Source organism: Zootoca vivipara, chromosome 12 (genome assembly GCF_963506605.1).
Source record: "Zootoca vivipara chromosome 12, rZooViv1.1, whole genome shotgun sequence".
Lineage (NCBI taxonomy): Eukaryota > Metazoa > Chordata > Lepidosauria > Squamata > Lacertidae > Zootoca > Zootoca vivipara.
The window spans coordinates 36,861,903-36,885,253 of record NC_083287.1 but is presented as its reverse complement, the minus strand read 5'-3'; the positions used below and the strand labels follow the sequence as shown (position 1 = coordinate 36,885,253).

The 23,351-nt window shown below is 42.2% G+C and overlaps 1 protein-coding gene across 6 annotated transcripts in view; it reads right to left on the bottom strand.

Annotated features, from left to right (window-relative positions):
- Positions 1–21,583, bottom strand: part of MLLT10 (MLLT10 histone lysine methyltransferase DOT1L cofactor) — a 112,547-nt gene extending 90,964 nt beyond the window's left edge. For 2 of the 6 annotated variants that reach the window (XM_035129304.2, XM_035129306.2), the window contains exons 1-3: positions 20,916–21,583; positions 9,286–9,365; positions 7,628–7,682 (exon numbers count right to left, since the gene is read on the bottom strand). In XM_035129304.2, coding sequence (XP_034985195.2) covers positions 7,628–7,682; positions 9,286–9,365; positions 20,916–21,084 — 304 coding nt within the window. In that variant the 5' untranslated portion in view covers positions 21,085–21,583. Of the gene's footprint in view, positions 1–1,399; positions 7,544–7,627; positions 7,683–9,285; positions 9,366–20,095; positions 20,234–20,915 lie in introns of those variants that run through there. The other 4 variants (XM_035129308.2, XM_035129307.2, XM_035129309.2 and 1 more) reach the window with 4 other exon arrangements.
- Between the last annotated feature and the right edge of the window lie 1,768 nt (positions 21,584–23,351).

Genomic DNA, 23,351 nt, shown 5'->3' with positions numbered 1-23,351 from the left:
AGTCACATTGGGTGACATCCTGATAGCTAGTAAGGCCTGCCTTTCCATCTTCAAGGAGGCAAGCATAATAACTGGGGCTGAGAATAGCACTTCCTTGCACAGCTGGTGCACCTCTGCAAGAAGTGTTCACAGAACCTCCATCAAGAGCCACCAAGAACATCTTGTCCACCTAGAAATAACCAAAGTAGCATCTAATCATTCTAATTGTCATAGGGATTGCAGAAAACAAAAGGACTAAGAATACATTTGAAACGCATCGTCTACTTTTTCATAATTCATGTCTGCACCCACATTTGGTCCCTAGTTTGCATCATCAGCAGACATGCAAGTCAACAACTGGAACCCAAACATAACTGATCAGAAGGAGCCTCCAGAGTTAGAGATCATTCCAACTGGTCTATTTGCTGCCTGCTCAACTATACCATCCAAGCATTGTAGATGTCTCTCAGACACCTGGCAGTTGGAGGAGTCCTGCTTCACTCAACAGAAGGCGTTCAAGGGCTTTCCATAGGTAGGACACAGGTTCCAATAAGCTTTTTTGCATGTATTTGTTGGTTTGGAAAGACACATTTGTTCTGTCCAACATGAGAGCAAAGGTTCTGAGAGTCAGACAGACCACTCAGAACACTAGGAAGCTGATGCTACAAGATGTCTTACGGTGTGACCACAGCTCCTAGATGAAGAATTATTTGAAGTGAGCTTCCCACATAGGTAGGCTGGCAGTGGTTACATCTGAATATACTATGAGTAAGTCTTTGATATGTACACCTTTCCACCATAGTCCACTGGGATATTGATTTTTGAGCTCCTGGGTATTCAGATATGTGGGTTCAATCGTGATGCCATTTGATCTTGAAGATTAGCAGGAATGTCTGAAGAGCTCAGACATGTAGATAGGCCCAAGAAAGTCAGCTGGAATTAAAACCCATCATCTCCAACAGTCTGGCTAAGAGTTAAATCTCCTTTTACCAGAGATAACCGGGGGGGGGGTTGGGGGTTCCCTCTAAAAGAAAAACAGTTGGCTTCCAGAAAGTGTGATCAAAAACCTGTGCCTCTAGGGCTTCTGTGCAGTAGTCTGCACATGTTAAAGACACGATCAGGTAGTCTTACAAACAGGAATAAAACTTGTACTCTACCATCTTCAGGTAATTCATATTGGTAACTAGGTCCAAGGACTGGAAGCTGAAGACAGAACAACTGGCACTGAAGTGCAGAAGGAACAATTGCAAAGTCAACAAAGCAGTTAGTTAGTCCTCCATAAAATTTATTCATGCGTGGAAATCTTAACAATACAGGAGTGCAGAAATAGTGCAACCCATCTCCATGCCAAAGCGTGGAGATCTACGATCTTTCTGAGGTCTTCTGATTTCTTCAATATACTGACAAAAACATAATTCACCTTAAAGAAGTAATTATCCCTCTGGCACTAGCTCAGTGTCTATTACTCTTCTCTCCAGAAAGTATTGGATAGCATTGGAATAGTGTTGCATTCTTCTTGGGTTGCCTGAGCAAGGGAAAATAAGAGAATGGTCTCTAGGTATGATTGAAGGGCGAATAACTTTCTCTCACTGTTTGCAGAACCCACCTACAACATGGCCCTTCACCACATATCTGCAAGTGTTAAGAAACTAAGGAGCCTTCAGTCAAAAGGAAGGGTTTCTTCTCAGGTTGGGGCCGATCAGAGTTACTCTTTGGTTTGAGAGAACGTTTGGAGTTTGGTGTTGCTTCACTCATGGTCAGTGTTAGAAACTGAGATATGAAAGCTAGGAGCTAAATGGCACCTTAAACCTAGGTTATAGGTGCAATAAAGGAATGTCTAGGCACACTTTTTAATAACAAGAATACAGAGCTGAAAATGAATGAACTGCAGCTAAAATATTATGTTCATTTTTCACAAGGTCTAGTCGTTCCCCTGCCCACCCCCCTAATATTCTTAAGAGGCTCTCTTCTCCAGTCTTCAGAGAGTAGCTGGAAGTGGGGAGACAGAAAAAGGTCCTCCTTTCCTTCCACTCTGCAGTTTTAATCTGAAATCTTAGGCAAAGTACTACACCCAGAGCTCAGAAACCTCTTGCGCTAATGAAATTCCCTGTCACAAAATGCGCCTAGAACAATGGGAGTTTTGAACACAGCTCATGGTATCCCTGAGATGGATGACAGAAACAAGAGGAATGTCTAGAACAGGAGGGTATCTTGTCCATAAAACAAAAGGAGCACCCTGAAGGCAATCACCAAATATTGGAAAATGAAAGGCAAGACCAGAGTACATTTCTGCTATGTTGGTTTTTGGTTTCTCCCTCCGTCTCTCTCCTTGTTTATTTATTATTGTTATTGTTATTGTTATTAATAATATGCCACCCATCTGACTGGATTGCCCCAGCCACTCTGGGTGGCTTCCAACAAATTAAAACACTAAGCACGGTAAAACATCAAACATTAAAAATTCCCTACACCTTCAGACGTCTTCTAAAAGTCAGGTAGTTGTTTATTTCCTTGACATCTGACGGGAAGGCATTTCACAGGGTGCGACTACTGAGAGGGCCCTCTGCATCCTTCCTTTTATGCAGCTCCTGAAGAGCACCACAGTGTCTTCCTATCCAAACAGATAGATGACTTGGACTACATGGAATGTGCCAACTTCACAAGAAGAAGCTACCTTCCAAATTCCTGGAAACAGAACTTATCTCAATATTTAATGCCCTTCTCTGTACAATGAATGAAAATAATTTAACAAAAACTATTTGCTTTTAGAAGACCTACTAATTTGTTTTATCAGACCATCTTTAGTATTCTTTTTATTTATAGCTTACTATACAACACAACAGTAGGTGTCAAACATGCCCTACTCTCAGCTTCAATCAGGGAAGAACAGCCACAAATCAGTCCAAGTTTGAAAACAGATGATTCAACAATCAAATTAAAGTTGGGTATCTCAACACTAGCATTATGAAGCTGAGTTCAATATTAAAATCTCACATTTGAAAGAGATTTGTGTTGTTTATAATTATTAAGTAATTTATATCAGAATCCAGCTACAAGCAGATATACGTACTTAATACAATATATTAGCAGTAGTCGGTGACAGCACTTGAGTAACTTAAGTTTGCATTAGTGCTTTTTCTTTTAACTTGCAGAGCCTTAATGAAATTCAGAGGGAGAAAGCTGCTGACTCAAAAGCTGGCATGTGACATTCCTTACAAGCTTAGGAGATCCCCACTCTAACCCTTAAAAAAATGACGACACTATTGCATTGTTAGTTGGCTTTCAACCAAGCAGCTGCCTTCAGAAATCCTGTTATAAAGCTGACAAAGAATGCTGATGCACAACATTCCTGATCAGCATCCAGTTGGAACAGATTTCAATCCAGTAACTGGTTCTAAATATGCTGAACTAAAAAGCTTTGTTGTGTACAGTGCAGGCTTCCAAACAAAACAGTAAAACAAGTAAGATTGCAAATACTGGATGCTTTGTAACAGTTTAAAAGAACCAACTCCCTCACAGCTTTTTAAGCCTCTTGTTGATTTATTTAAAGCACACACACACACACACACACACACACACACACACACACACACACAAACAACTACCGGTAGCACCCAAACGTTTTTGCAGAGATACTGAGCTTTAAAAAATAAGTGTATCTGGTGTCCATTCTTACTCAAGGGCATCTAGCTGGAGATCAAAGATGTGCAATTTAAGAGTAGTGGTACAAGCAAAACATAAGGTCAGTTGTTTATGCAGTGATTAAGACCTCTGTGGAAATCTCACAGTTGTGAGATATATACTGCCGGCTACAGCAAGCAACTGGAATTTAAATTGGTGAATCTAATACACAAACAAAAAGTATCCAACTTCTTAAGAAGAGTAAGATGCTATTAGACAAGAAACTGATGCAGAAGGAAAAACAACTGTATAATGCAACAATGTGACGGGGCAATTTACAGTAAGTGGACATGACGAAAGCTTTGTATAGCAACAGTTAGTGATACTGTCAGTTTCAAGTGGAGTTCCAACGGGACCACCAATATGCAGTCTTATGTGTAGCTTCTGCCAGACCCCTCTGCCCACTGAACCTCTTGTCTTTATCTTTGCTTAATGCCTCGAAATTTGAACTTTTGTTCTTCTGCTATTGTTCTTCTGAGATTATGAATGGCAGAGCTCTTTCTGTTTGCAGCAAGAACAGGAATTCAGAAAATGCTGCCAGGGTGCAGGGCAGGGTAATGTTTTCCACTACCCTCTCCTTCCCCCGGCAACCCCTTTCTCATGATGCTCCAGAATGTCACTAAATGGTGCAGACCACAATTTTGACGAACAAATGGCACGCATCCTAGTAGGAGCTTCCTACCAAATGAACTCCACCCACAGGTTGTTCCCACCAGCAGAACTTTAGTTAAGATCTGATCCCAAATTATTATTATTTTCATTCTTTTACATGCTATTTTGTTTTTAATGTAGTATAAATTCTGTTAACAGAATACAAACTAAAAATATAACATGGTCTATGATAATTTCCTAGTTCAACGCTAAATAAGCTACATGTCATAAACACAGCTTGAAACATAATATTGTAATAATGAAACAATTTTTATAATGCCTTAAAATATGAGAAAAATAGCTTTTCCCAGGGCAAGAAAAAACATGATTTCCCTGGCAAAGCCTACCCCTAATAAATCCCATGCAAACCCTACCATTAAGTTGAAAGTAATCTTCATTTTAGGCAAGCTTTATCCAGAAGCAACTTTTGAAAATAGTTTTAAAGGCTTTATTATTTTTATAGCATATCCTCCAGATTGTTGATAATAGGAGGCTGATATTTTTGCGTAGATAGCAATTTAATGTTCGGCAGCTCATTTATATTTATTTTTAAATTGGTGTGCTGCCAAACATGGTTCCTTGGATCCCTCAGGCTGGCTAATACCATATCATAAACATAAGAACAGTACCAATTTAAAATACAGAAACATAATACAAGGGGGTGGGGAACCTATCTGGCAGGTTCCAGAAACATTTAAGTGTGTGTGCCCTTTCTTTAAGACTTCACTCCCTCCTCTCAAAGCCTGAAGCACGAAGGTTTTCATCAACTATCTAAAAGTAAAAATCGAGCTAGTCAGGTTGTAACAGGACTTTTATAACTTGAATTTATAACTTGAAAAATGCTCCAGTGGATGGCACTGTGCAGATAAAACCGTGGTGAAGATAGGATTTCTTCACAGACATCACCAAAGAATCTGTGTTCAGCTGAACCTAACTTGACCTTTCCTACACCTTTCTGCACCTCATCATCCAGTTCCTTCATTGTTCTAAATTGCCTTGACTATTCTAGAGCAAGTCTGACCAGGCCTGATGGGAGTTGGAGTCTGCCAACATCTGGAGGTGCATTGGCTACTCCTGTTCTGGAGCCATCATGTCCAATACTCAAGTCGGTTCTTGGTTTAAGAGTTTCACTCCAGGGGGGGGGGGTTGGAGGACCAATATTGGTCTGCCAAGGGGTCAAATTAACCCATGAAGCTATTTGCCCCCAAAACATACCCACCTGCCCATCAGCCAGTGTCACTGGGTAACTTCAGCTGATGGATGGGGACAGGGTAAAATCCTGCTGAGTACTGTGAACCCTGTAAGCAGCAGGACTGCACTCTCTGCTCACCAACTGGAGAGCAGGAAACTCAGTCTTGCTGGGATTTGCTTTGCCAGCACATTCCCTGCAGGGAATGAGCTTGGGAAGCAGACCGCTCCCCACACTTTCACAGGAATCCCCACCTATCAGTCAACTGACGTGTTGTGGCCCACCCCCAATCAAACTTGGGCCCCAGGGGTTGGGCAAAGATAAAGATGTGGCCTATTGAGCTAAGTAGTTATCCACCCCTGAGCTAGAGCTTTGACAGGACAGTCTACCAAGTGCACCAAAAATGCAGTTTGGAAACCAACTAGACTAAATCCATCAACCTTCGAATGGGAACAATCCTTATTGGCCTACCACCTATGCAAGACTTGACAGATACTCCCAGAAAGTCAACTGTCCATGATAATGGAGCAGTTTCATCTCCCAAACAGCACCCTCTACCCACTAAGATAGTACCCTAATCAATACACATATTCTATGTCAGTAACCACAAGTTCATGGAAGTTAATACCTTATTCATAGTGGTAATACAACAGCAGAGACTACAAGGCTGAAATGAAAATTCTTGAAGTCCTGTATATTCCTGCGTGTAAGACTACTTTTTAACCCAGGAAAATCTTCTCAAAAGTCAGAGGTCATCTTATACGCCGGGTCGTATTTCTTATAAGGCAAGTATATCCCAAACTCCATATTTTAACGGGGGTCATCTTATACGCCCAGTCGTCTTATACATCAGAATATACGGTATATGAAGTGCTTTTCCATACAAAGTAGCATGAAGGCAAGACCAACTTGTTTCTTGATGCATATTTTCATCTCTTACATTAGACTCCAACACAAAATAAGAGATAGCTTTGCATCAATAATAATCCATGTCCTATTTCAAGAAAATTATGCTAATGAATCATTAGGCAAATTAAAGCTAAGCTAAAGTAAGCTATGCAGACTTTTGCTTTCTTCTAATAAGCACATTTGGGGCTCTTAGTCAAAATTTAAAAATCATGTGTTACTGATTCCCTCTAAAAAGCATTATAGCAAGAAACCTGGCTTCTAAGTTAAAATGAGAGTATAAATATGATGGTATTAGTGCCATGTTTTTATCTTTTATCCTATTATTGCTTTTTTGTAAGCCACCTCAAAAAGTCTCAAAAAGAGATGGGTCATAAGTTTATAAAATAAAACTTTATCATGGAACCATGGAAATGGAAATTAATCACCAACGAAACACAAATTAAGCATTCACAAAAATGAAAAAAAATTAAGCACAGATAAGTTTCCATGTATTTTAATACAAACAACCTGCATTGGCTCCAAAGTCTAATTCAAAGTGCTGATGACCCTAAATGGTGTGGGTCATGGATACATCTCGTCTTCTACATGAGCCTAGCCACAGTTTAAAGACCTTCTTCAGGAGGCCTTCTCCATGTGCTCCCTCTATAATGGATGGGTGCAGGGTTGGGCAAGCTAGTGTGTGCTGTGTGGATGTTGCTGGACTTCAAATTTTGCCAACCCTGATCATTAGCCATGCTGACTTGGGGAGAAGGAAACACCATTTTAAAGTCAGGTGGTATCATCAAGTAGTTGCTTGTCATATTAAGTGTGCCACTTGAGTTAGCAAACCATAGCCACCGAAGGAATTAAATAACCTTCACTGTTCACTTACACTGAATTATTTTTGCATAAAATTAAAGTCTACAATTTATATACAGCCCTCTAGCATGATGCAGTGCTCTCATTCTCCATGTGTAAGAGGAAGATAAGATTTCTCATATACATGCTGCAAGAATAAATACATTTTACAGAGATGAGCACCTAAATTATTAAATATACAAACTCTGAAATACCTAAGTTTCAAAGCTCTTTAGAAAAACAGAATATTTATATGTGGGGCTCCAAAAATCTTAACCACACAAGCTATGTTCCAATTTTATCAGTTTATGAAACTGAACTGCAGAAAATGGAACAAAATCTTTAAATTACTACAGTTTTTGGAAAAGGTAAAAGACTTACCCCCATTATCAGTCCTCTTCAAAGCACCATCCTTATGAGGGCATAATTCGCATCTCTGCGGGAAGGCAAACAGTTATTAAAACAAGAAATAAGGTACCGTACAAATATTTTCTGTAGTTGACCCATTTCCTATTTGTCTCCTTTCTCATAAATATAGATGCTTTCCTTAAGTTAAGAAAATTCTCTCTAACAGACATCTATGTCTTAAATAACAGCTCAGTATCCAACATTTCACGCCCATGGTTTCTACTCCTCTAAAGCTCCTTATGAGAATGGCCATTTCTAGAGCTCAATTTCTAAATTACGGACAAGCCAAACCTCCAGAGCCTTTAAATTCTGTATTTACAGGAACACCAAAACAAATAAGACAACCTCACGTGCCTCTGCATACACACACTGCTCCAAGTAATAGTGCTAAAAGCAACACTGTTGTATCAAAACCCACAAGATAGATCTGTTTTGCATGAGCCACATGTTTTGGCCTAAAAGAATCAATACCAACCATTATTGCAAAACTTTATGTTGAGACTGTGTTGTTTAGTACAATACTAACCATATCCAGAATTCAAATTAAAGTTGGTTATCTCCATACTAGCATTATGAAGCTGAGATCAAACAACCAATATTAAATTCAATACATTTGAAAGTAGCAGGAGGATTATGTAGTTTATATTTATTAAGTAATTTATATCAAAATCCAGTTATATCAAAATCCAGAACTTCAGTTCTCCATATATACCGTACTTCCTTTTTACTTCATTGCCAATACAGAATTATAAGAAAGCTTTATCAGTACAGTGGTACCTCGACTTACAAAGATGATCTGTTCCGCAGCGCTCTTCGTAAGTCGAAGTCTTCGGTTGTCGAAGCACCCGTTCTGCGCATGCATGAAGCGCGATTTTGTGCTTCTGCGCAGGCGCAGAACACGCACGCAGTGGCAAGACTTCCGGGTTTGCCAACTTCGGAAGTCGAAACCTTCGGAAGTTGAGTCATTCGAATGTCGAGGTACCACTGTAGTTGCGAAAGTATCCTCCAAATTTGGAATTAATAATACCCCAAGGAAGTTCATGTGTTGAAGCCAGAGAGTTGCAGGCAGACTACAGAGCCAACCTGATTTACCTCTCTTTGGTTTACAGTGTATTCTCATGGTGGGATGGTGGATGTCCAAAAATCAGAGAGAAAAACATTTATCAAGATAGCAGAGTACCACACTTCTGGTGATACAGTGTTTGTGTCTGGCTTCTCTCTCTCCCTCCCCTTGTTGCAGGGAGTCAATGGGGAAGAAAATGAAAGTTAGCATTCCCTCACAAGATCCTCTGCCATCCTTTCCCCTCACCAGAAAAAGGTTGTGGTGGTGAGAAACACAACTATGAAGCATGCAGTACAGTATTTCTGCAACTGTTAGCTTCCGAGCAGCACTGAAAATCATGCCTGGTTCTCTCTGTACTTCCATATTAAAACTAGAACATGAAAAAATCCAGGCAAAGAAAAAAAATGAATTTCTATGGCTTCCAGTGGGTATGTGCCCACTGTTAACCTGAGAATGAGAAAGCTTCACCCCCTGCTAAGAATGATACATTTTGAGCAATGCTACCAAGATAAGAACTACAGTAGATTAAAACATGCACCCAAGTATTTACACACCAATTCAAACTTACCACTCTAGCTGCTCTTTCCTGAGATTCACATTTTCTACAAAACCAAGGTCCAGTAGGTACTTGTACAATTCCATAACATGCTATTTTGGGAGAAAAGAGACAAATAGTCATATTAAAAATATGTATATTACAGAAAAATAAGTACTGCAATACACACATAGGTAAATGCAAGGGTCATTCTGAGTGTACATTTGCAAACTGGAGAAACTGTTGCGGGCACCACACATACATTTCAACCAAAAACACACCATAACGTATTCTATTGGCTACTATAGAATGTTTCTTTCAAGTCTAACTTCAACAGGGGGAGAGGTGGAAGAGATGATGTTGTGGGAGCCCTTGGTCAATGGGTAAATGAATTTTATTTCATCTGTCTAAAAATAACAGGTTATCAGTTTATTTTAGGGTTGTGCATTGGATTCAGAAGAACCCCAAGCTAAAATTTGATGCCTCAGTGGTATTGTAAGCTTACCTGCGTAATGACAGGATCTGTTCAAGTCTGCACCAGTTAAAGCAGGGACCCTAAACCACTTCATATTGACTCAGTGATACAGGCATTTTAAAAATGCTGCAGACAAGTGTCTACTAAAACTGAAGCTATGCTTCTAGGCTTACCACACAAGGAAAATGCCAAATTGTGAGGTGAAGGGGCAACAGGTACACTACAAAATTGAAATTTAGCTTGCCAAGCTTAGGAAAGACGTCAGTATAGAATGGGATAGCTTCTTCACAAAAGACAGATCTACAGCAGCTTGTAATCAGAAAGCAACCCCCCTTTTAGTTATTCCTATGCCAAAATCCATTTTTATAAGGTGTATCCCACCTACGTGCCTGTATTAACAATTTCCTGCTAAAAATGTGATATTTACAATATGTCACTTATGCTTATGCTTATCAAAATAATAAATAAAAAGTGTTGCCGACCCCCCACCACCACCCCCAGCTATACATTCTGTTTTGGCACCCAAAACCCAAGTCCCAGAGCCATTTGGCTCCTAGCTTTTCTATCCTAGCTTCTAACACTGCTTGCCTTTAATTTAGCAAGCATTATCCACTCTACAGGGACCTAGTGTGCCTACAGAATTTGTTAACTTCTGTCAAAAGGGGAAAAGTTAAGTCTCTCTCTCTCTTTTTTTGCCCATTAATGAATGCAGGGGAGAAACAAGTGGGACTAAGACAAACCTACAGAGCTTCTTGAACCAAGGCTGTCTGTTTCCTTATAGTATCAAATCTTGTGGTCTAAATGTGCATGCAGACACACACAACATACACACACCAAAGAGACTGGATTCAGTATGGTAAAGAAAGAAAATTCTACTAATTTCAAAATGCATTTACAGCCAAATGAATTTATAACCAACACTTGCATAATTCTGGGTGCAATCCACATCCTATTGAAAGCAAAGACAAAACTACAATTTTTTCCAATTACACAAATTGCATTTTTTGTGTTACAAATAAAAACATTGTATAAAAATAGCCTTTCAGAGCAGACTGCCAAATTTAACAACATCATATAGGGTGTTACTATAAAAACGCTATCCAAAAACATAAGGAGAGTCATTTTTACATTCAAAAGTCTGTCCGATTCTAATCAGTACTCCTGTTATCTAATATACCACAACAGAGTATATGTGCAGCATTATCACAGAAGAAAGCACATTAGCCCAAAGATGCTCATATTGAACCTGAATTCTTGTTTAACAATGGCTGCATTCACACACAACAAGCCAAGAACTGTGGCTAAACAACCCATGTTGCATGTGCCCAGTTACTTCTGTTTCATTCTATGCTTCCTGAGAGTGCAAAACCCGAGAAAGGGAGAGTTAGCATTATATCCAAACCCAGGATTGTTAAACCTTCGCTGAAAATTGACTTAAGTTTGGTTCAAGATCCTTGGTTTACAAGACCTGGCTTGTTAGAGTGAAACAACCCAGGTTTGGAAGTAATGCTAAGTTAATCCTTCCTAGTTTGTTTACTTGCTCATGCAAAAGAAGAAACTAAGTGTTAGCAATCAGCCTACATCTACTAGCCCAGGGATCAGCAACCTTTTTCAGCTGCCCTCAGACCAACGGGTGGGCCGGACTATATATTTTGAAGGGGGGAAATGAATGAATTCCTATGCCCCACAAATAACCCAGAGATGCATTTTACATACAAGCACACATTCTACTCATAAAAAAACACCAGGCAGACCTCACAAATAACCCAGAGATGCATTTTAAATAAAATGACACATCCTACTTATGTAAAAACACACTGATTCCCAGACCGGACTGAGAAGGGAATTGGGCTGCATCCGGCCCACGGGCCTTAGGTTTCCTACCCCTGAGACTAGCATAAACCTCCTGCACAGTATGGTGTATAAGCCAAGGTTCTTAGCTTACAATTATATGTAAATGTGGCCACTGAATCATTGGCACTTGAAGGCCTTCACCAGCAAAGACCTTGTTCTCCCTTATGTGCCTGCTCTTTTCCAAGACTCCTCTCTAGTTTTACACTTTGCTGGAGATAAAGCCTCCCCCAATTAGACCCAAATCTAAAGTCTAAAGTTAAATAATCCATTTGACCTTGCATACCTAAGCTCCTGTTTGTACTTCTCAGCCTGCCATCTCTTGTGACCTGCCTCCTGTTATGCCTTTTACTCTTTCCACAGTTCCTGCTCCCAGTCCTTCTGAATAATCGACCCAGCTGTGACCTTGGCTACTATCAGTTGTGTCGTTGGTTCTTCTTCTGCATGGATAACTGACTGCACTGTCTCTCTTCTGACTCCTGAGGTCTGGTTCCTCTTTATGCTTTGTGCCTTATACTTTTTTCACGGTTCCTGATCCCTCTCTTGTCTGGCTCTCATTCCATGGTGCCTCAAAACCTGCTGTTTGTAGACTCCAGAGCTCTAATGCTGCAGCAACAAGCTTATCAGGTGTAAGCCCAATGAAAACACCCATCCCTACAACAAAGTGCTCACCAACTGCCGCACTTAGGCCAAAAGTGTAATTTCCCCCATATTGGGAAGTGTGCCAGGGACAGTCTCTTCTGGTCTTAAATGGCCCAAGAGGCAGATGAGCTATTTCAGATTCCAAGAAAGACTGCAGAAGCAGCAGGAGGGGACAAGTGAGATAAATGCACTAGAAAACACCCATGTACTCCTCCAGAGCACAAGGAAACTAAACATTTTACAGTCCTTATCATGTCTATCTACTCAGGCAATGTGAATAACCCTGCACACCTGTGTAGTCCCATCCTAATTAATGAAACTTAAGAAGTCAAATATATACACAAGTACATATTATTATTATTATCATCATCATCATCATCATCATCATCACTGACATTTATTTATATAGCACCATCAATGCACATGGGTCTTTACACAATTAAAATGAGAAATTCTGGAGCTCAAAACAGGTATACGTACTCAAAACTGCCTTCCATCAACATTTGCCAATGCTGCTTATACCTTTTATGCTTGCTTTTAAGCCTCAGCAATTTGCTCTCACATGATTTACGATGAAATGCTACATATGTGCAAGTCTCTCTAAATCCATGTGTCACAAGCATGACTGAGCTTAGGAATTAATATTGCAGAGACCACTGTGCAAACAGATCAACTAGCCCAGGGCTTTATATAGTCCAGAATTCAACTGCACCATAAAGCTAAATACCCTGAATATGAGCACAAGCAGAGAGCATGTAACAAAACTAAGTTGGAACAGCGGATCATACAGAAGTCTACTTGAGCACTCAGAATGCATTAGTGCATCAGATCAGCACTATATCTCTGGATAGCTTTAGTTATACAGCACACAGTATGATCTTATGTGTATTTACTTGGAAGTTAAATCGCTTGGATTAAACTGGGCTTACTTCCAGATAGGTATGCATGAGACGGGGCCTTAAGATACACTTTGCAGTGTAGGCTGAAGCTCCCAACCAACCACAACTGTAGTGGCTCCTGCATCTGAATTAATAAAAATATTGGGTGTATTGGGAATGTTTTCCAAAATTGAGCCGAATATTTCTATCACCTAATTAGCCAAAGTGATTTCAGAAATTTTGGGAACTGGTGTTGTTAGCATGTTCAAAAAGATGGAATAAACTTCATGATGCCTCTAACCAGAAAAAAGAAAATACAGGGTCTCTCTTAATACATAAGTTGTGCAAAAGTAACTGGCTTTCTTAAAGCAAATTTCCATGCTAGCACCCCTCTCCTTTCCTTATCTAGAAGAAAATGTTTATGTCCTACTCTGTTTACTCCTCAGTGCTAGGACACCATCAGATGCCATGCTTACGGTAGTCTCCGTGTCCTCCGTTGCCATCACATAAACAAAGAGGGTTAGCTACTTTAGAGGAAGGGGATACTTATTTCTGTGCTGTTCACATACTTTGCATATGCAAGTACATTCCCCACAAGGAGAACCAATTCAAATTGAGTAACTATTCAGGTGAATATTGTGGGATGCAAAGGGTTAAGTGCAGTCAAGTCACAACAATCCCTAGATAGTCCACTTGGAGGACTGAGGAGGAGGATATGACTAAACGTAGTTTCCTCTTCCTTCACATGCAAATGAGTTGAGGAAGTGGCAGATAAATCCTGAAGGAAACAGCCATTTTCTCTCTCTTGGACCAGACCTCTTGGACTACACACATCTTAGTGAGTCTCTCCCTCAAGGCCTCCAGCCTAGAGAGAGAGATGAGATGGAGTCTCACTTCTTATAAGTGAACTTCACAATGTATATATTACCTTTTAACTAAGCAAGTCTACCTCTTGAGTGTGCTGTACCTCGAGATGCTTGTAAGTAAACATCTTTTATACTTTTAAGAGCATTGTGTTGTGTCTTTTCTTTTAAGAGGGAAAAAGGGGAAATACCAGGAAAATACACTTTATTTTAGTGGCTTAAATCAAGCCTGCGCAAACGTTCTTCTGCTGTGTATTTTGCAAAAGGGGAATGTTTTTACTCTGCTAAAGTTTTGTGCTTGCTAGCGCAAGCGGGGATAGGATATATTAAACAATATCTCCTCATCCACATTCCTGAACATTCCCACATAGGGTTATTGCGGCCCAGAGTTGCGTATTTTGTGTATTTTTGAAGGATTGATTTGGATTGTGATTTTGAGCTGTGTAGGATTTTTCCAGTTAGAGTTTCCTGGTTGAGCACATGGTCTCTTTGTTCTGCAGTGTGCTTGGGGGATTAACTACCCCTCCCCTCCCTCAGAGTTTGCAGCACTGAGATAGCTCAGAGGTAGTGAAGATATTTTTGAGATTTTTGAGATTTTGATTTTGATTTTTGAAAGATTTTAAATTTTGGAAATTTTGGAAATTTTTGAAGTTTTAAGATGGCAAGCTCCAGTTTTGGTAGTGAGGCAAGACCAAGTCTTATGCTGCTTGATGACAATAATTTTGTGCAATGGAAGCAGCGCATTTTAGTTTATCTTGCTGCTAGGCGTGTTCTGCAGGCCATTAAGGAAGAAAAGCCTACAGGAACCGATGCAGAAGCTTTAGCCAAGATAGAAGCTTGGAGTATTAAAAATGATGAAGCCAAGCACATAATTTTGAGCAGTTTGAGGAATGAGCATCTATCGATGATAAATTTTGAAGATGATGCATCTAAGATCCTAGAGGACATTGAACGCATTTATGCACAATCTACAGAGAGTTCCTATAGATATTTGTTGGATAAGTTACTCAAGTTGAAGATGAATTCTAGAGAAGAGTTTACAGAGCATTTTAAGAATTTTTCTGAGATTGTTCAAAGAATTGCCTTTACTCCCAGAGCCTTTGATGATGTGACTAAAGTAACGTTTATGCTTGCATCATTGGGACCTACGTTTGCTCCTTTTAAAAGTATAATGGATCACACAAAGGATTTAACTTTTAATGAGCTTATCAACCATTTAAGAGAGGAATGCAGAGATAGCCTTGATTCTCAAGAAAGGAATCCAAGGAGGAAGGATAGCAGCTATGCATCCAAGCATTTTGGAAAGTCCAGAGAGACATCTAGAGAAATAATTTGTTTTAGATGCAATGGGAAAAACCACATAGCAAGGAACTGCAAGGGTTCAAATGGGGATGAAGTTGAATCCCACCCCTCAAAACCACAAGGCATTAAGAAGGGGAGTCGTGAGCAAACCATGTTGATGCAGGAGAGGAGTCTAGCTGTCCAGAATCGTGAAAATAAGCGCAATAAGTGGATTCTTGACAGTGGAGCGAGTTCTCATTTCTGTTATAAAAAGGAGTATTTTAATGAGATTAATAATGATGAATCCTCTGAAATTGAGATTGCTGATGGCAACATTGTAAAGGCATTTGGTGCAGGAACTGTGAACTTGCAATTCAACGTAGATTATGAGACAATTAATACAAAAGTGACTGAAGTTAAGTTTGCACCAAAACTCAATTGCAACTTACTGAGTGTTTCCAGTTTGGACAGGAAAGGATTTAAAATTACATTTGAAAAAGGGCAATGTATTGTGACTAAGCATGATGAAGTTTGTGCTCAGGGCACACTAAAGGACGGTGTATATGAGCTTAATATTTCAGAGAACCAGCGGAACCAGTCGACAAGGATGGCCCAACCAAGCAAAAGGGATCAAGCAAGTCTGGAACCAACAAGTGAGGAGTTTGTATTTTATCCTCTTGAACCAATACAAAGCACTAATCCACCTTCTAGTGTCGTAGCACCCCCTATAGGTGACACCCGAGAAGACGCGGAGGTTCAGGCCCCTGGCAGCACCAGAGACGAAGAGGATGAGGAGCAGCTGTATGGGGATATGCCACTGCTGGAGGAGGATGAGGAAGCTGATGCGGTCGAAAGACCAGAGGTCAGACACTCATCCAGAACCAACAGAGGTGTTCCACCATTACGGCTGTCCTACCTTTCAAGGTCGGCGTCTCCACAGGAACCTTCCAAATGGGAAGAGATAGAGAGGATGCCACCGGATGAAGCCAGTCTCTGGAGGAAAGCTGCTCGGGAGGAGATAGATGCACTTCATCGGAACAGGACCTGGACACTCACAGAACTACCTCCTGGTAAGGAAGCAATTGGAAGTAAATGGGTGTTCAAAGTTAAAAAGGGTTCAGAAGGGGAGGTGCAACGCTACAAAGCTAGGCTTGTGGCACAAGGTTTTTCCCAGAAGTATGGTGAGGATTACGATCAAGTGTTTGCACCGACAGTTCGATACAGCAGTGTCAGACTACTTTTAAGTATTGCAGCATCTAAGCAAATGTCGGTTTACCATATTGACATTGCGACAGCCTTTCTTCATGGCGAAATTTCTGAGCAGATTTATATGAAGCAGCCCAAAGGTTTCATTAAACCAAATGAGGCACATCTAGTGTGCAAGCTGCAGAAGGGACTTTATGGTTTGAAGCAAGCAGCGAGGGCTTGGAACCAGAAACTTCATGAGATGCTGGTGCAGCTTGGGTACAAGCAAGGGACTGCTGATAAGTGCTTGTACACCAAACAAAGGGATGGACAGTTTTCGTACATTTTAGCCTTTGTTGACGACCTTTTAATTTCTACGTCAAATGAGAAGGACTATAAAGACATAGTCAAACACCTCAACAGGGAAGTAGAGGTCAAGGAACTTGGAAAAGTGAAATACTACTTGGGAATTCAAGTTGAGAGAGAAGAGGATGGATCGTTCTTACTCAGCCAAAGGCAAAAGATAACTGAACTGATTGAAAGCATGCAGATGCAGGACGCACACCCAGTTGCGACACCGATGGCCACAGACTTCTTGAAGAATCAACAAGGTTCGAAGTTGCTGCCAAACAACACGCAATACAGGTCAGCGATCGGCAAACTTTTGTATTTGGTTACCACATGCAGACCTGACCTGGCAAGTGCAGTGGGGATCCTAAGTAGGAAAGTAAGTTGTCCCACTGAGCATGATTGGGCTGGTGTTAAGAGGGTTGTTCGTTATCTAAAGGGAACCATGGACTGTAAATTAAAACTGCCAGCCGTCAGAGACCCTAAACTGCTTGGGTATACTGACGCGGATTGGGCTGGGGATAATAAGGATTATAAGTCCACCAGTGGTTATGTTTTTATGTATGGGGACGGAGCTATTGCATGGGGAAGTTATAAACAGAAATGTATAGTTTTATCGTCCTCAGAATCCCAATACATTGCGGCTTCGGAAGCTTGCAGAGAGATCGCCTGGCTGGATCAACTCCTGAAGGACTTTGGCGTGCCAAGGAAGGGACCTGTCAGCTTGATGGAGGACAATCAGAGCAGTATGAAGCTGACACAAAGTGAAAAGTTCCTTGCACGCACCAAACACATTGGGGTCAGGTACCACTACATACGCCAGGTGATCGAGGATGGACTTGTTGAAATGTGTTACTGCAACACTGACCAGATGACTGCAGATGTCCTAACAAAGCCCCTGCCAAAAGAGAAGTTCCAGGATCTTCGTGGCAAGCTGGGACTCTTGGGTGGTTGATTAAAGTTGTTTATGTATGTTTTTGTGTATGTTGTGAATTGCCTGAGAAGGGGTTTGTGGGATGCAAAGGGTTAAGTGCAGTCAAGTCACAACAATCCCTAGATAGTCCACTTGGAGGACTGAGGAGGAGGATATGACTAAACGTAGTTTCCTCTTCCTTCACATGCAAATGAGTTGAGGAAGTGGCAGATAAATCCTGAAGGAAACAGCCATTTTCTCTCTCTTGGACCAGACCTCTTGGACTACACACATCTTAGTGAGTCTCTCCCTCAAGGCCTCCAGCCTAGAGAGAGAGATGAGATGGAGTCTCACTTCTTATAAGTGAACTTCACAATGTATATATTACCTTTTAACTAAGCAAGTCTACCTCTTGAGTGTGCTGTACCTCGAGATGCTTGTAAGTAAACATCTTTTATACTTTTAAGAGCATTGTGTTGTGTCTTTTCTTTTAAGAGGGAAAAAGGGGAAATACCAGGAAAATACACTTTATTTTAGTGGCTTAAATCAAGCCTGCGCAAACGTTCTTCTGCTGTGTATTTTGCAAAAGGGGAATGTTTTTACTCTGCTAAAGTTTTGTGCTTGCTAGCGCAAGCGGGGATAGGATATATTAAACAATATCTCCTCATCCACATTCCTGAACATTCCCACAAATATTGCTCTGGTTTTCCTTTTTAAGGTGTTATTTCTGCAGCTCTACAAAAGCCTCCCACAATTTCAAATTCCTTTACTTAACATGCTGTCACTGAAGAATGGAGCACTAAAGGAATGACAGCTGTTCCTCACTACTGTCCTGCTGCATAGGCACCTTGCTTCTAAGTCCCCTGGGGAAATAGCTACTACAGGAAGAGGGGGACCCTAAGCTGTTTTTTCTCCATTGATGTCTAGTTCCCTCCAACAGGTTTATTGGTACACATGAAATCAATATAAAGGAAATGGTATTTTTCCCCCACAGTATATTCATAGCATTTAATTTAATTTCCAGAGAGAGATCTAAGCCTTATTGCAAATAACCTTGAGGACCCTGGTGCAGACCCAAACAATGATATAACAATACAGACATTTGCAGCTATTTTTCAGATAATGTAATTGTATGTGCATTTACTTAGGAGTAAACCCCACTGAACTCAATGGGGTTTACTCTGAGAAAACATGCACGGGATCAGGCTTTCTGGTGCTTTTTCAGAATCCAATTACACACCTAGAGTGCAACTGTGATTTAAAAGCAAAACAAATACTCTAATCAATATTAGTCTCACATGAGTACTTTTGTACTGCAACTCCTCCTATAAGTCTCCCTATTCCACTTTCAATTTCTTACTTCCTATTTCCCATTATCATACTACGTCTTAAAGATTTTGCAAACTCATAACCACAGCAACAGAAGAAAAAGTTGGGTTTAGCTGCATGTGTGGGGAAACTGAATAAGAGCACAGATGCCACAGTCTCTCACTTTCATTAAAAACTGAGACTTACTATAAATATAGATATCAATTTCAGTTTACAGAGTACAGAGGATTCCGCAAACAATATACTGTAGGGTGCACGTAAACTAAGGTTTTTCTGCAATCCTATAGTCATGCAGAAGAGGATGGGGCACATCTGCACCACTTTGTAATAGGTCACCATCTGCGGCCCATTTCCTGGTTGCTCACATGAAATCTCATACCTCTAAACACGCATAAGCTTTTGTGAAATGAGAGGGGAGCTGAAGTTTCACATTGCCCCTTGACTTGGACAATGTCCTATCCCTCCTCTTTCTCTAGCACATGCAGACACCTTGACCCCTTTTTCAGTGCACTGAATCAAACACATAGGTGCACAGTTGCAATTCTAAAGATTTGCTGTAACAAAAAATAGTAAGCCCAGACCTGAAATTCTAGAAAAAGTACATGCATGCACACTGGAAACATAAAAAGATTAGTTCCAAGGTGTCACCCTTCAGGTGGGAGAGAATTCCTGAAGATTTTCATGAAAGACAGAGTTCACATGAAGGAATGACAGTTCATTCCATTCTCCAGTACTCCTTCTGACTAGTCACAAACTATGTAGCCCTGCAGCCACCTCTCACAAATAGGATTAAAAAACAATCTGGATCAGCTGGATCTTTTGTACTATCATGTATGTACTCACATACTCTACGTTACGACCGCAACAGTAACATATTCCAGACGTAAAGGAAACTCATACAGATCATCAGAGACAAGCAGAGACACACTGTGCTCATTATAGCAAGCAAAACAGCAACACAGCCACTCAGCTGGGCACCAGCCAACTGCTCTCCCTCCACTAATCCAAACAAATCTACCATCAAAGGATAAGTCAGTCCACAGTGCCCCTTTCCTCCCCTCCCCCAACACTCTCCTACCACAAACAGGAAGTCTCCTCATCCAGCAGACACCATCCAGCCAAAGGACGCTCCGGCAGAGGCAGTCGGGAGGAAAGGAAAAGGGCAGTCACATGACAGCTAACTCTCCCTTTGACAACACGTTTCCTGGCTTCTTACCTAGATTTAGGAGACAGGAGGAGGAGCAAGACTTTTCGAGGACGTGGAAAAAAAGTGCAAAGGGATACCGACTTAGCAGGCAGGGGCAATTTTGCTAAAAGCAAAAAAGCGCACGTTGCCCATACTCTTTAAGCTCACGCGTCGAAGTGATTTAATACTGCTCCGTACCTATCCCTTCCTGCCTACTTTCACTACTAAGGACGAAGGAAGGAAGGGCAGGCACTCACACAGGATGAGGAAGTAACGACTAGGGCGACACACGCAACTTATTCGTTCACACACAAGGATAACATACCTTGTTTCTGACATTGCTGGCCAGCCCCCTCCAAAAGCACATGCCCGCCCGCCCGCCCTCAGCATCTTTGGAGGGGGTCCATTCATCTCCCTCTTCCTAAAAGGAGCCCTTGAGTTTTAAGCATCCATGAACAAGCCAGCAACAGAGTTAACAGGAGGCAGGGAGAAGGCGGCCCACTCCTGCAAGCAAGGAGGGGAAAGACGTGGATGGCGCACTCCATAAAGTGGTGACTTGTGACGCGTGTGCGAGACAGAGAAGATACATACCGGGGGGAGGGGAGAAAAAGAGACGCCTCCGAAAGCAGCCCCCGGCCCGATCTCTCTCTCTTCGCCCCCCACCCCACCACCTCCCAAGAGAGGTTGGCCGAAGCAGGCCCGTCTCACTCACCTTGATGCACTGCGACATTGCAGCCATGCCCGTCGCAGTAAACCAGCGGATTCTCGGCCCAGCCCCTCTCGTCGGAGCAAACGCAGCAGCCGCCGATCATCTCCTTCATACTATTGGAGAACTCTCCCTCCAGTGACACAGGCAGCAACAACGGCTCGCTAGAGACCATCTAAGGGTTAAAAACACCGTCAGCACGACACCCCCCGGCACCGGAGAGACCCCGGCCGCCGCCGCCTCAGTTTTGGCCCCGCAGCACTCCGCCTTCAGTCGCTCAGCCACCGCCGCCGCCAGTACCGCCTCCATAGCAAGGACGTGGGACCCATGGCCGCTGGTGGCGGCGGCGGCGGCGGCGGCAGCAGCAACAGCCGAGCGGCGGATGAGGGGCTCCTTCCAAGTTCCTCGCTGGGCGCCGGCTCGGCCGGGCAGGTACCCAGTCCGTCTTGGGAAATCTCCAACAAGGAAGGACGGCGATTAAGGGTTTGCTGGCAGCGGCAACAGTCCTGCGGGCCGCACGCACTGGGGGGGGGGGGATAGAGAGAGCGAGCAACGCGAAAAAGGCAACAGAAGCAGGGGCCTGCTGCACGCAGGCGCACTGCAACGCCTCCTCGGCGAAGGCCCCGCGACGCGGCAGCACAGCCTTCGCTCTCTCGCTTTTCCTCCTCCTTTTCCCCCGCGGTGGCTCATGGGCCGACAGCAGAACACGAGCTCGCTGGGCGAAGTTCTGTGTCGCGCGCTGCCCCGCTCGCTCTCAACCGTTTTTGAGCGGATGCCCAGTCAGAGCGTGCGCGTGATGGGGGCGGTAGAGGTGGTGGTGGTGGGGAGTCCCCGGGGGCAGAGGGCCAAGTGACAAATATACACTCCTGCTGCCGGGCTCCTCCTGCCTTGAGGGACTCATGCTTTTGGGGGGGGGGGTGCGAGTGCCAGACTAGGCCCGGCCCGAGCCGTGCGCCTCGTCTCTTACACTTGTTAACCTATCATACAACGATGGCATCGCACACTCTTCTGCTCCCGAGAGATCCCAGCGCGCGTGTTTTTCGTCAGTCTCTCTTTTATTTCCCTCAGGGCCGGTGTGACACCTTGAGGAGCAGCGGGTTTTATACTTTCCCGCTCCTCGCTCCATCACACGCACCGCATCCTCTCGTGTGTTTACGAGGCCAGGCAGCTGAAGCAGCTGGGGCAGAGTCAAAAGCTTGAGAGAAACAAAAACGATTGCGATCACCTAGTCTGGTCCTAGAAATTGGATCAGTTTGGGATGGCGGGCGGGGGGAGTGTAGTACGCAGCACACATGCGACCTGCATTTCTTCTGCAACAAGCTCTTCTTTTGCATTCAAGGAATGTTGAATTCCGTTTCTCTGTTCTTGACTGGTGCGGCGGGATTCCTCTCATACCCGGATGATCCCAAACTCCTTGAATAGGAATTCCTTTCAGGGGCACTTCCTTCCTGCTTTAAGGGTCCCCACCCTCAATTTCGGATTGCTAGCTAATCCTAATTCCAAAATCCCCCCTTAACTTGTTTGAATGTGCCGCATTTCCAATATATATCATGTCTATGAACAACAAAGGGCACAGTGGCATCTAAAAATACTATTTTATGCTGACAAACTTTCCCAAGTACTCTCTGGAATTCTTTGTTTTTATAGAAGCAGCGTCTTAATCTCTCTGTGTGCACATACATACTACTATATTACCCTAGTTGCTGTAAAACACGGGTAATATAGCTATATACCTTTGGAATTCCGTTTCTCTTGCCTCACTTTAGCTGCAAGGGCAGAAGTGATACATTTCCACTTTTCTGTTTGGCTAACCTTGAGACCACTGCACAAATGCTGCAGAAATGCTCATGTTCTCCTTACATTCATCCTGGCCTCACCATATCTTTTAGTACCATGCATGCAGGGGTCTTTCTGCATGGCTGTTGTTAAAACTAGAATTGAGCAGAATAGACAACACAACAGGGGAAAATACAGGCTGCCTTATCCCTTTATAAATATGCACATCCCCCTAAACTTGGATGTTTTTGTTATCTAGATTGATTAAAAAGGACATGTTTTCCAGATTTTGATCAATGATTGTTGATTTGCTTTTATATATTTCAAAAAGCAGAGTAAAAATTAGATGGTTCAGGTTATCAGAATCCCAAGGTTTTCAATTATCCACTGTAAGCAGGTAGGACTGTAGCAGAAGGAACTAATTGTGGCTACTGTTAAGACTGAAAGGAGATTAAATGCAGCTTTGCAAAATTCTCCTCCTCCACTAGCCCCAGGGCTGCTATTTTTGTGAAGGAGAAGGTGAAGGGAAAGCCTTCCAAGTAAAATACCATTGATTTTTCCCTATTATCATGCTAAAGTGACTTTATGCATAGACTGGTAAAAATGTATGATTTTGCAATACTGCATTATTGCCTGACATGAAGAAAATTTAAATAAAGTTTATTA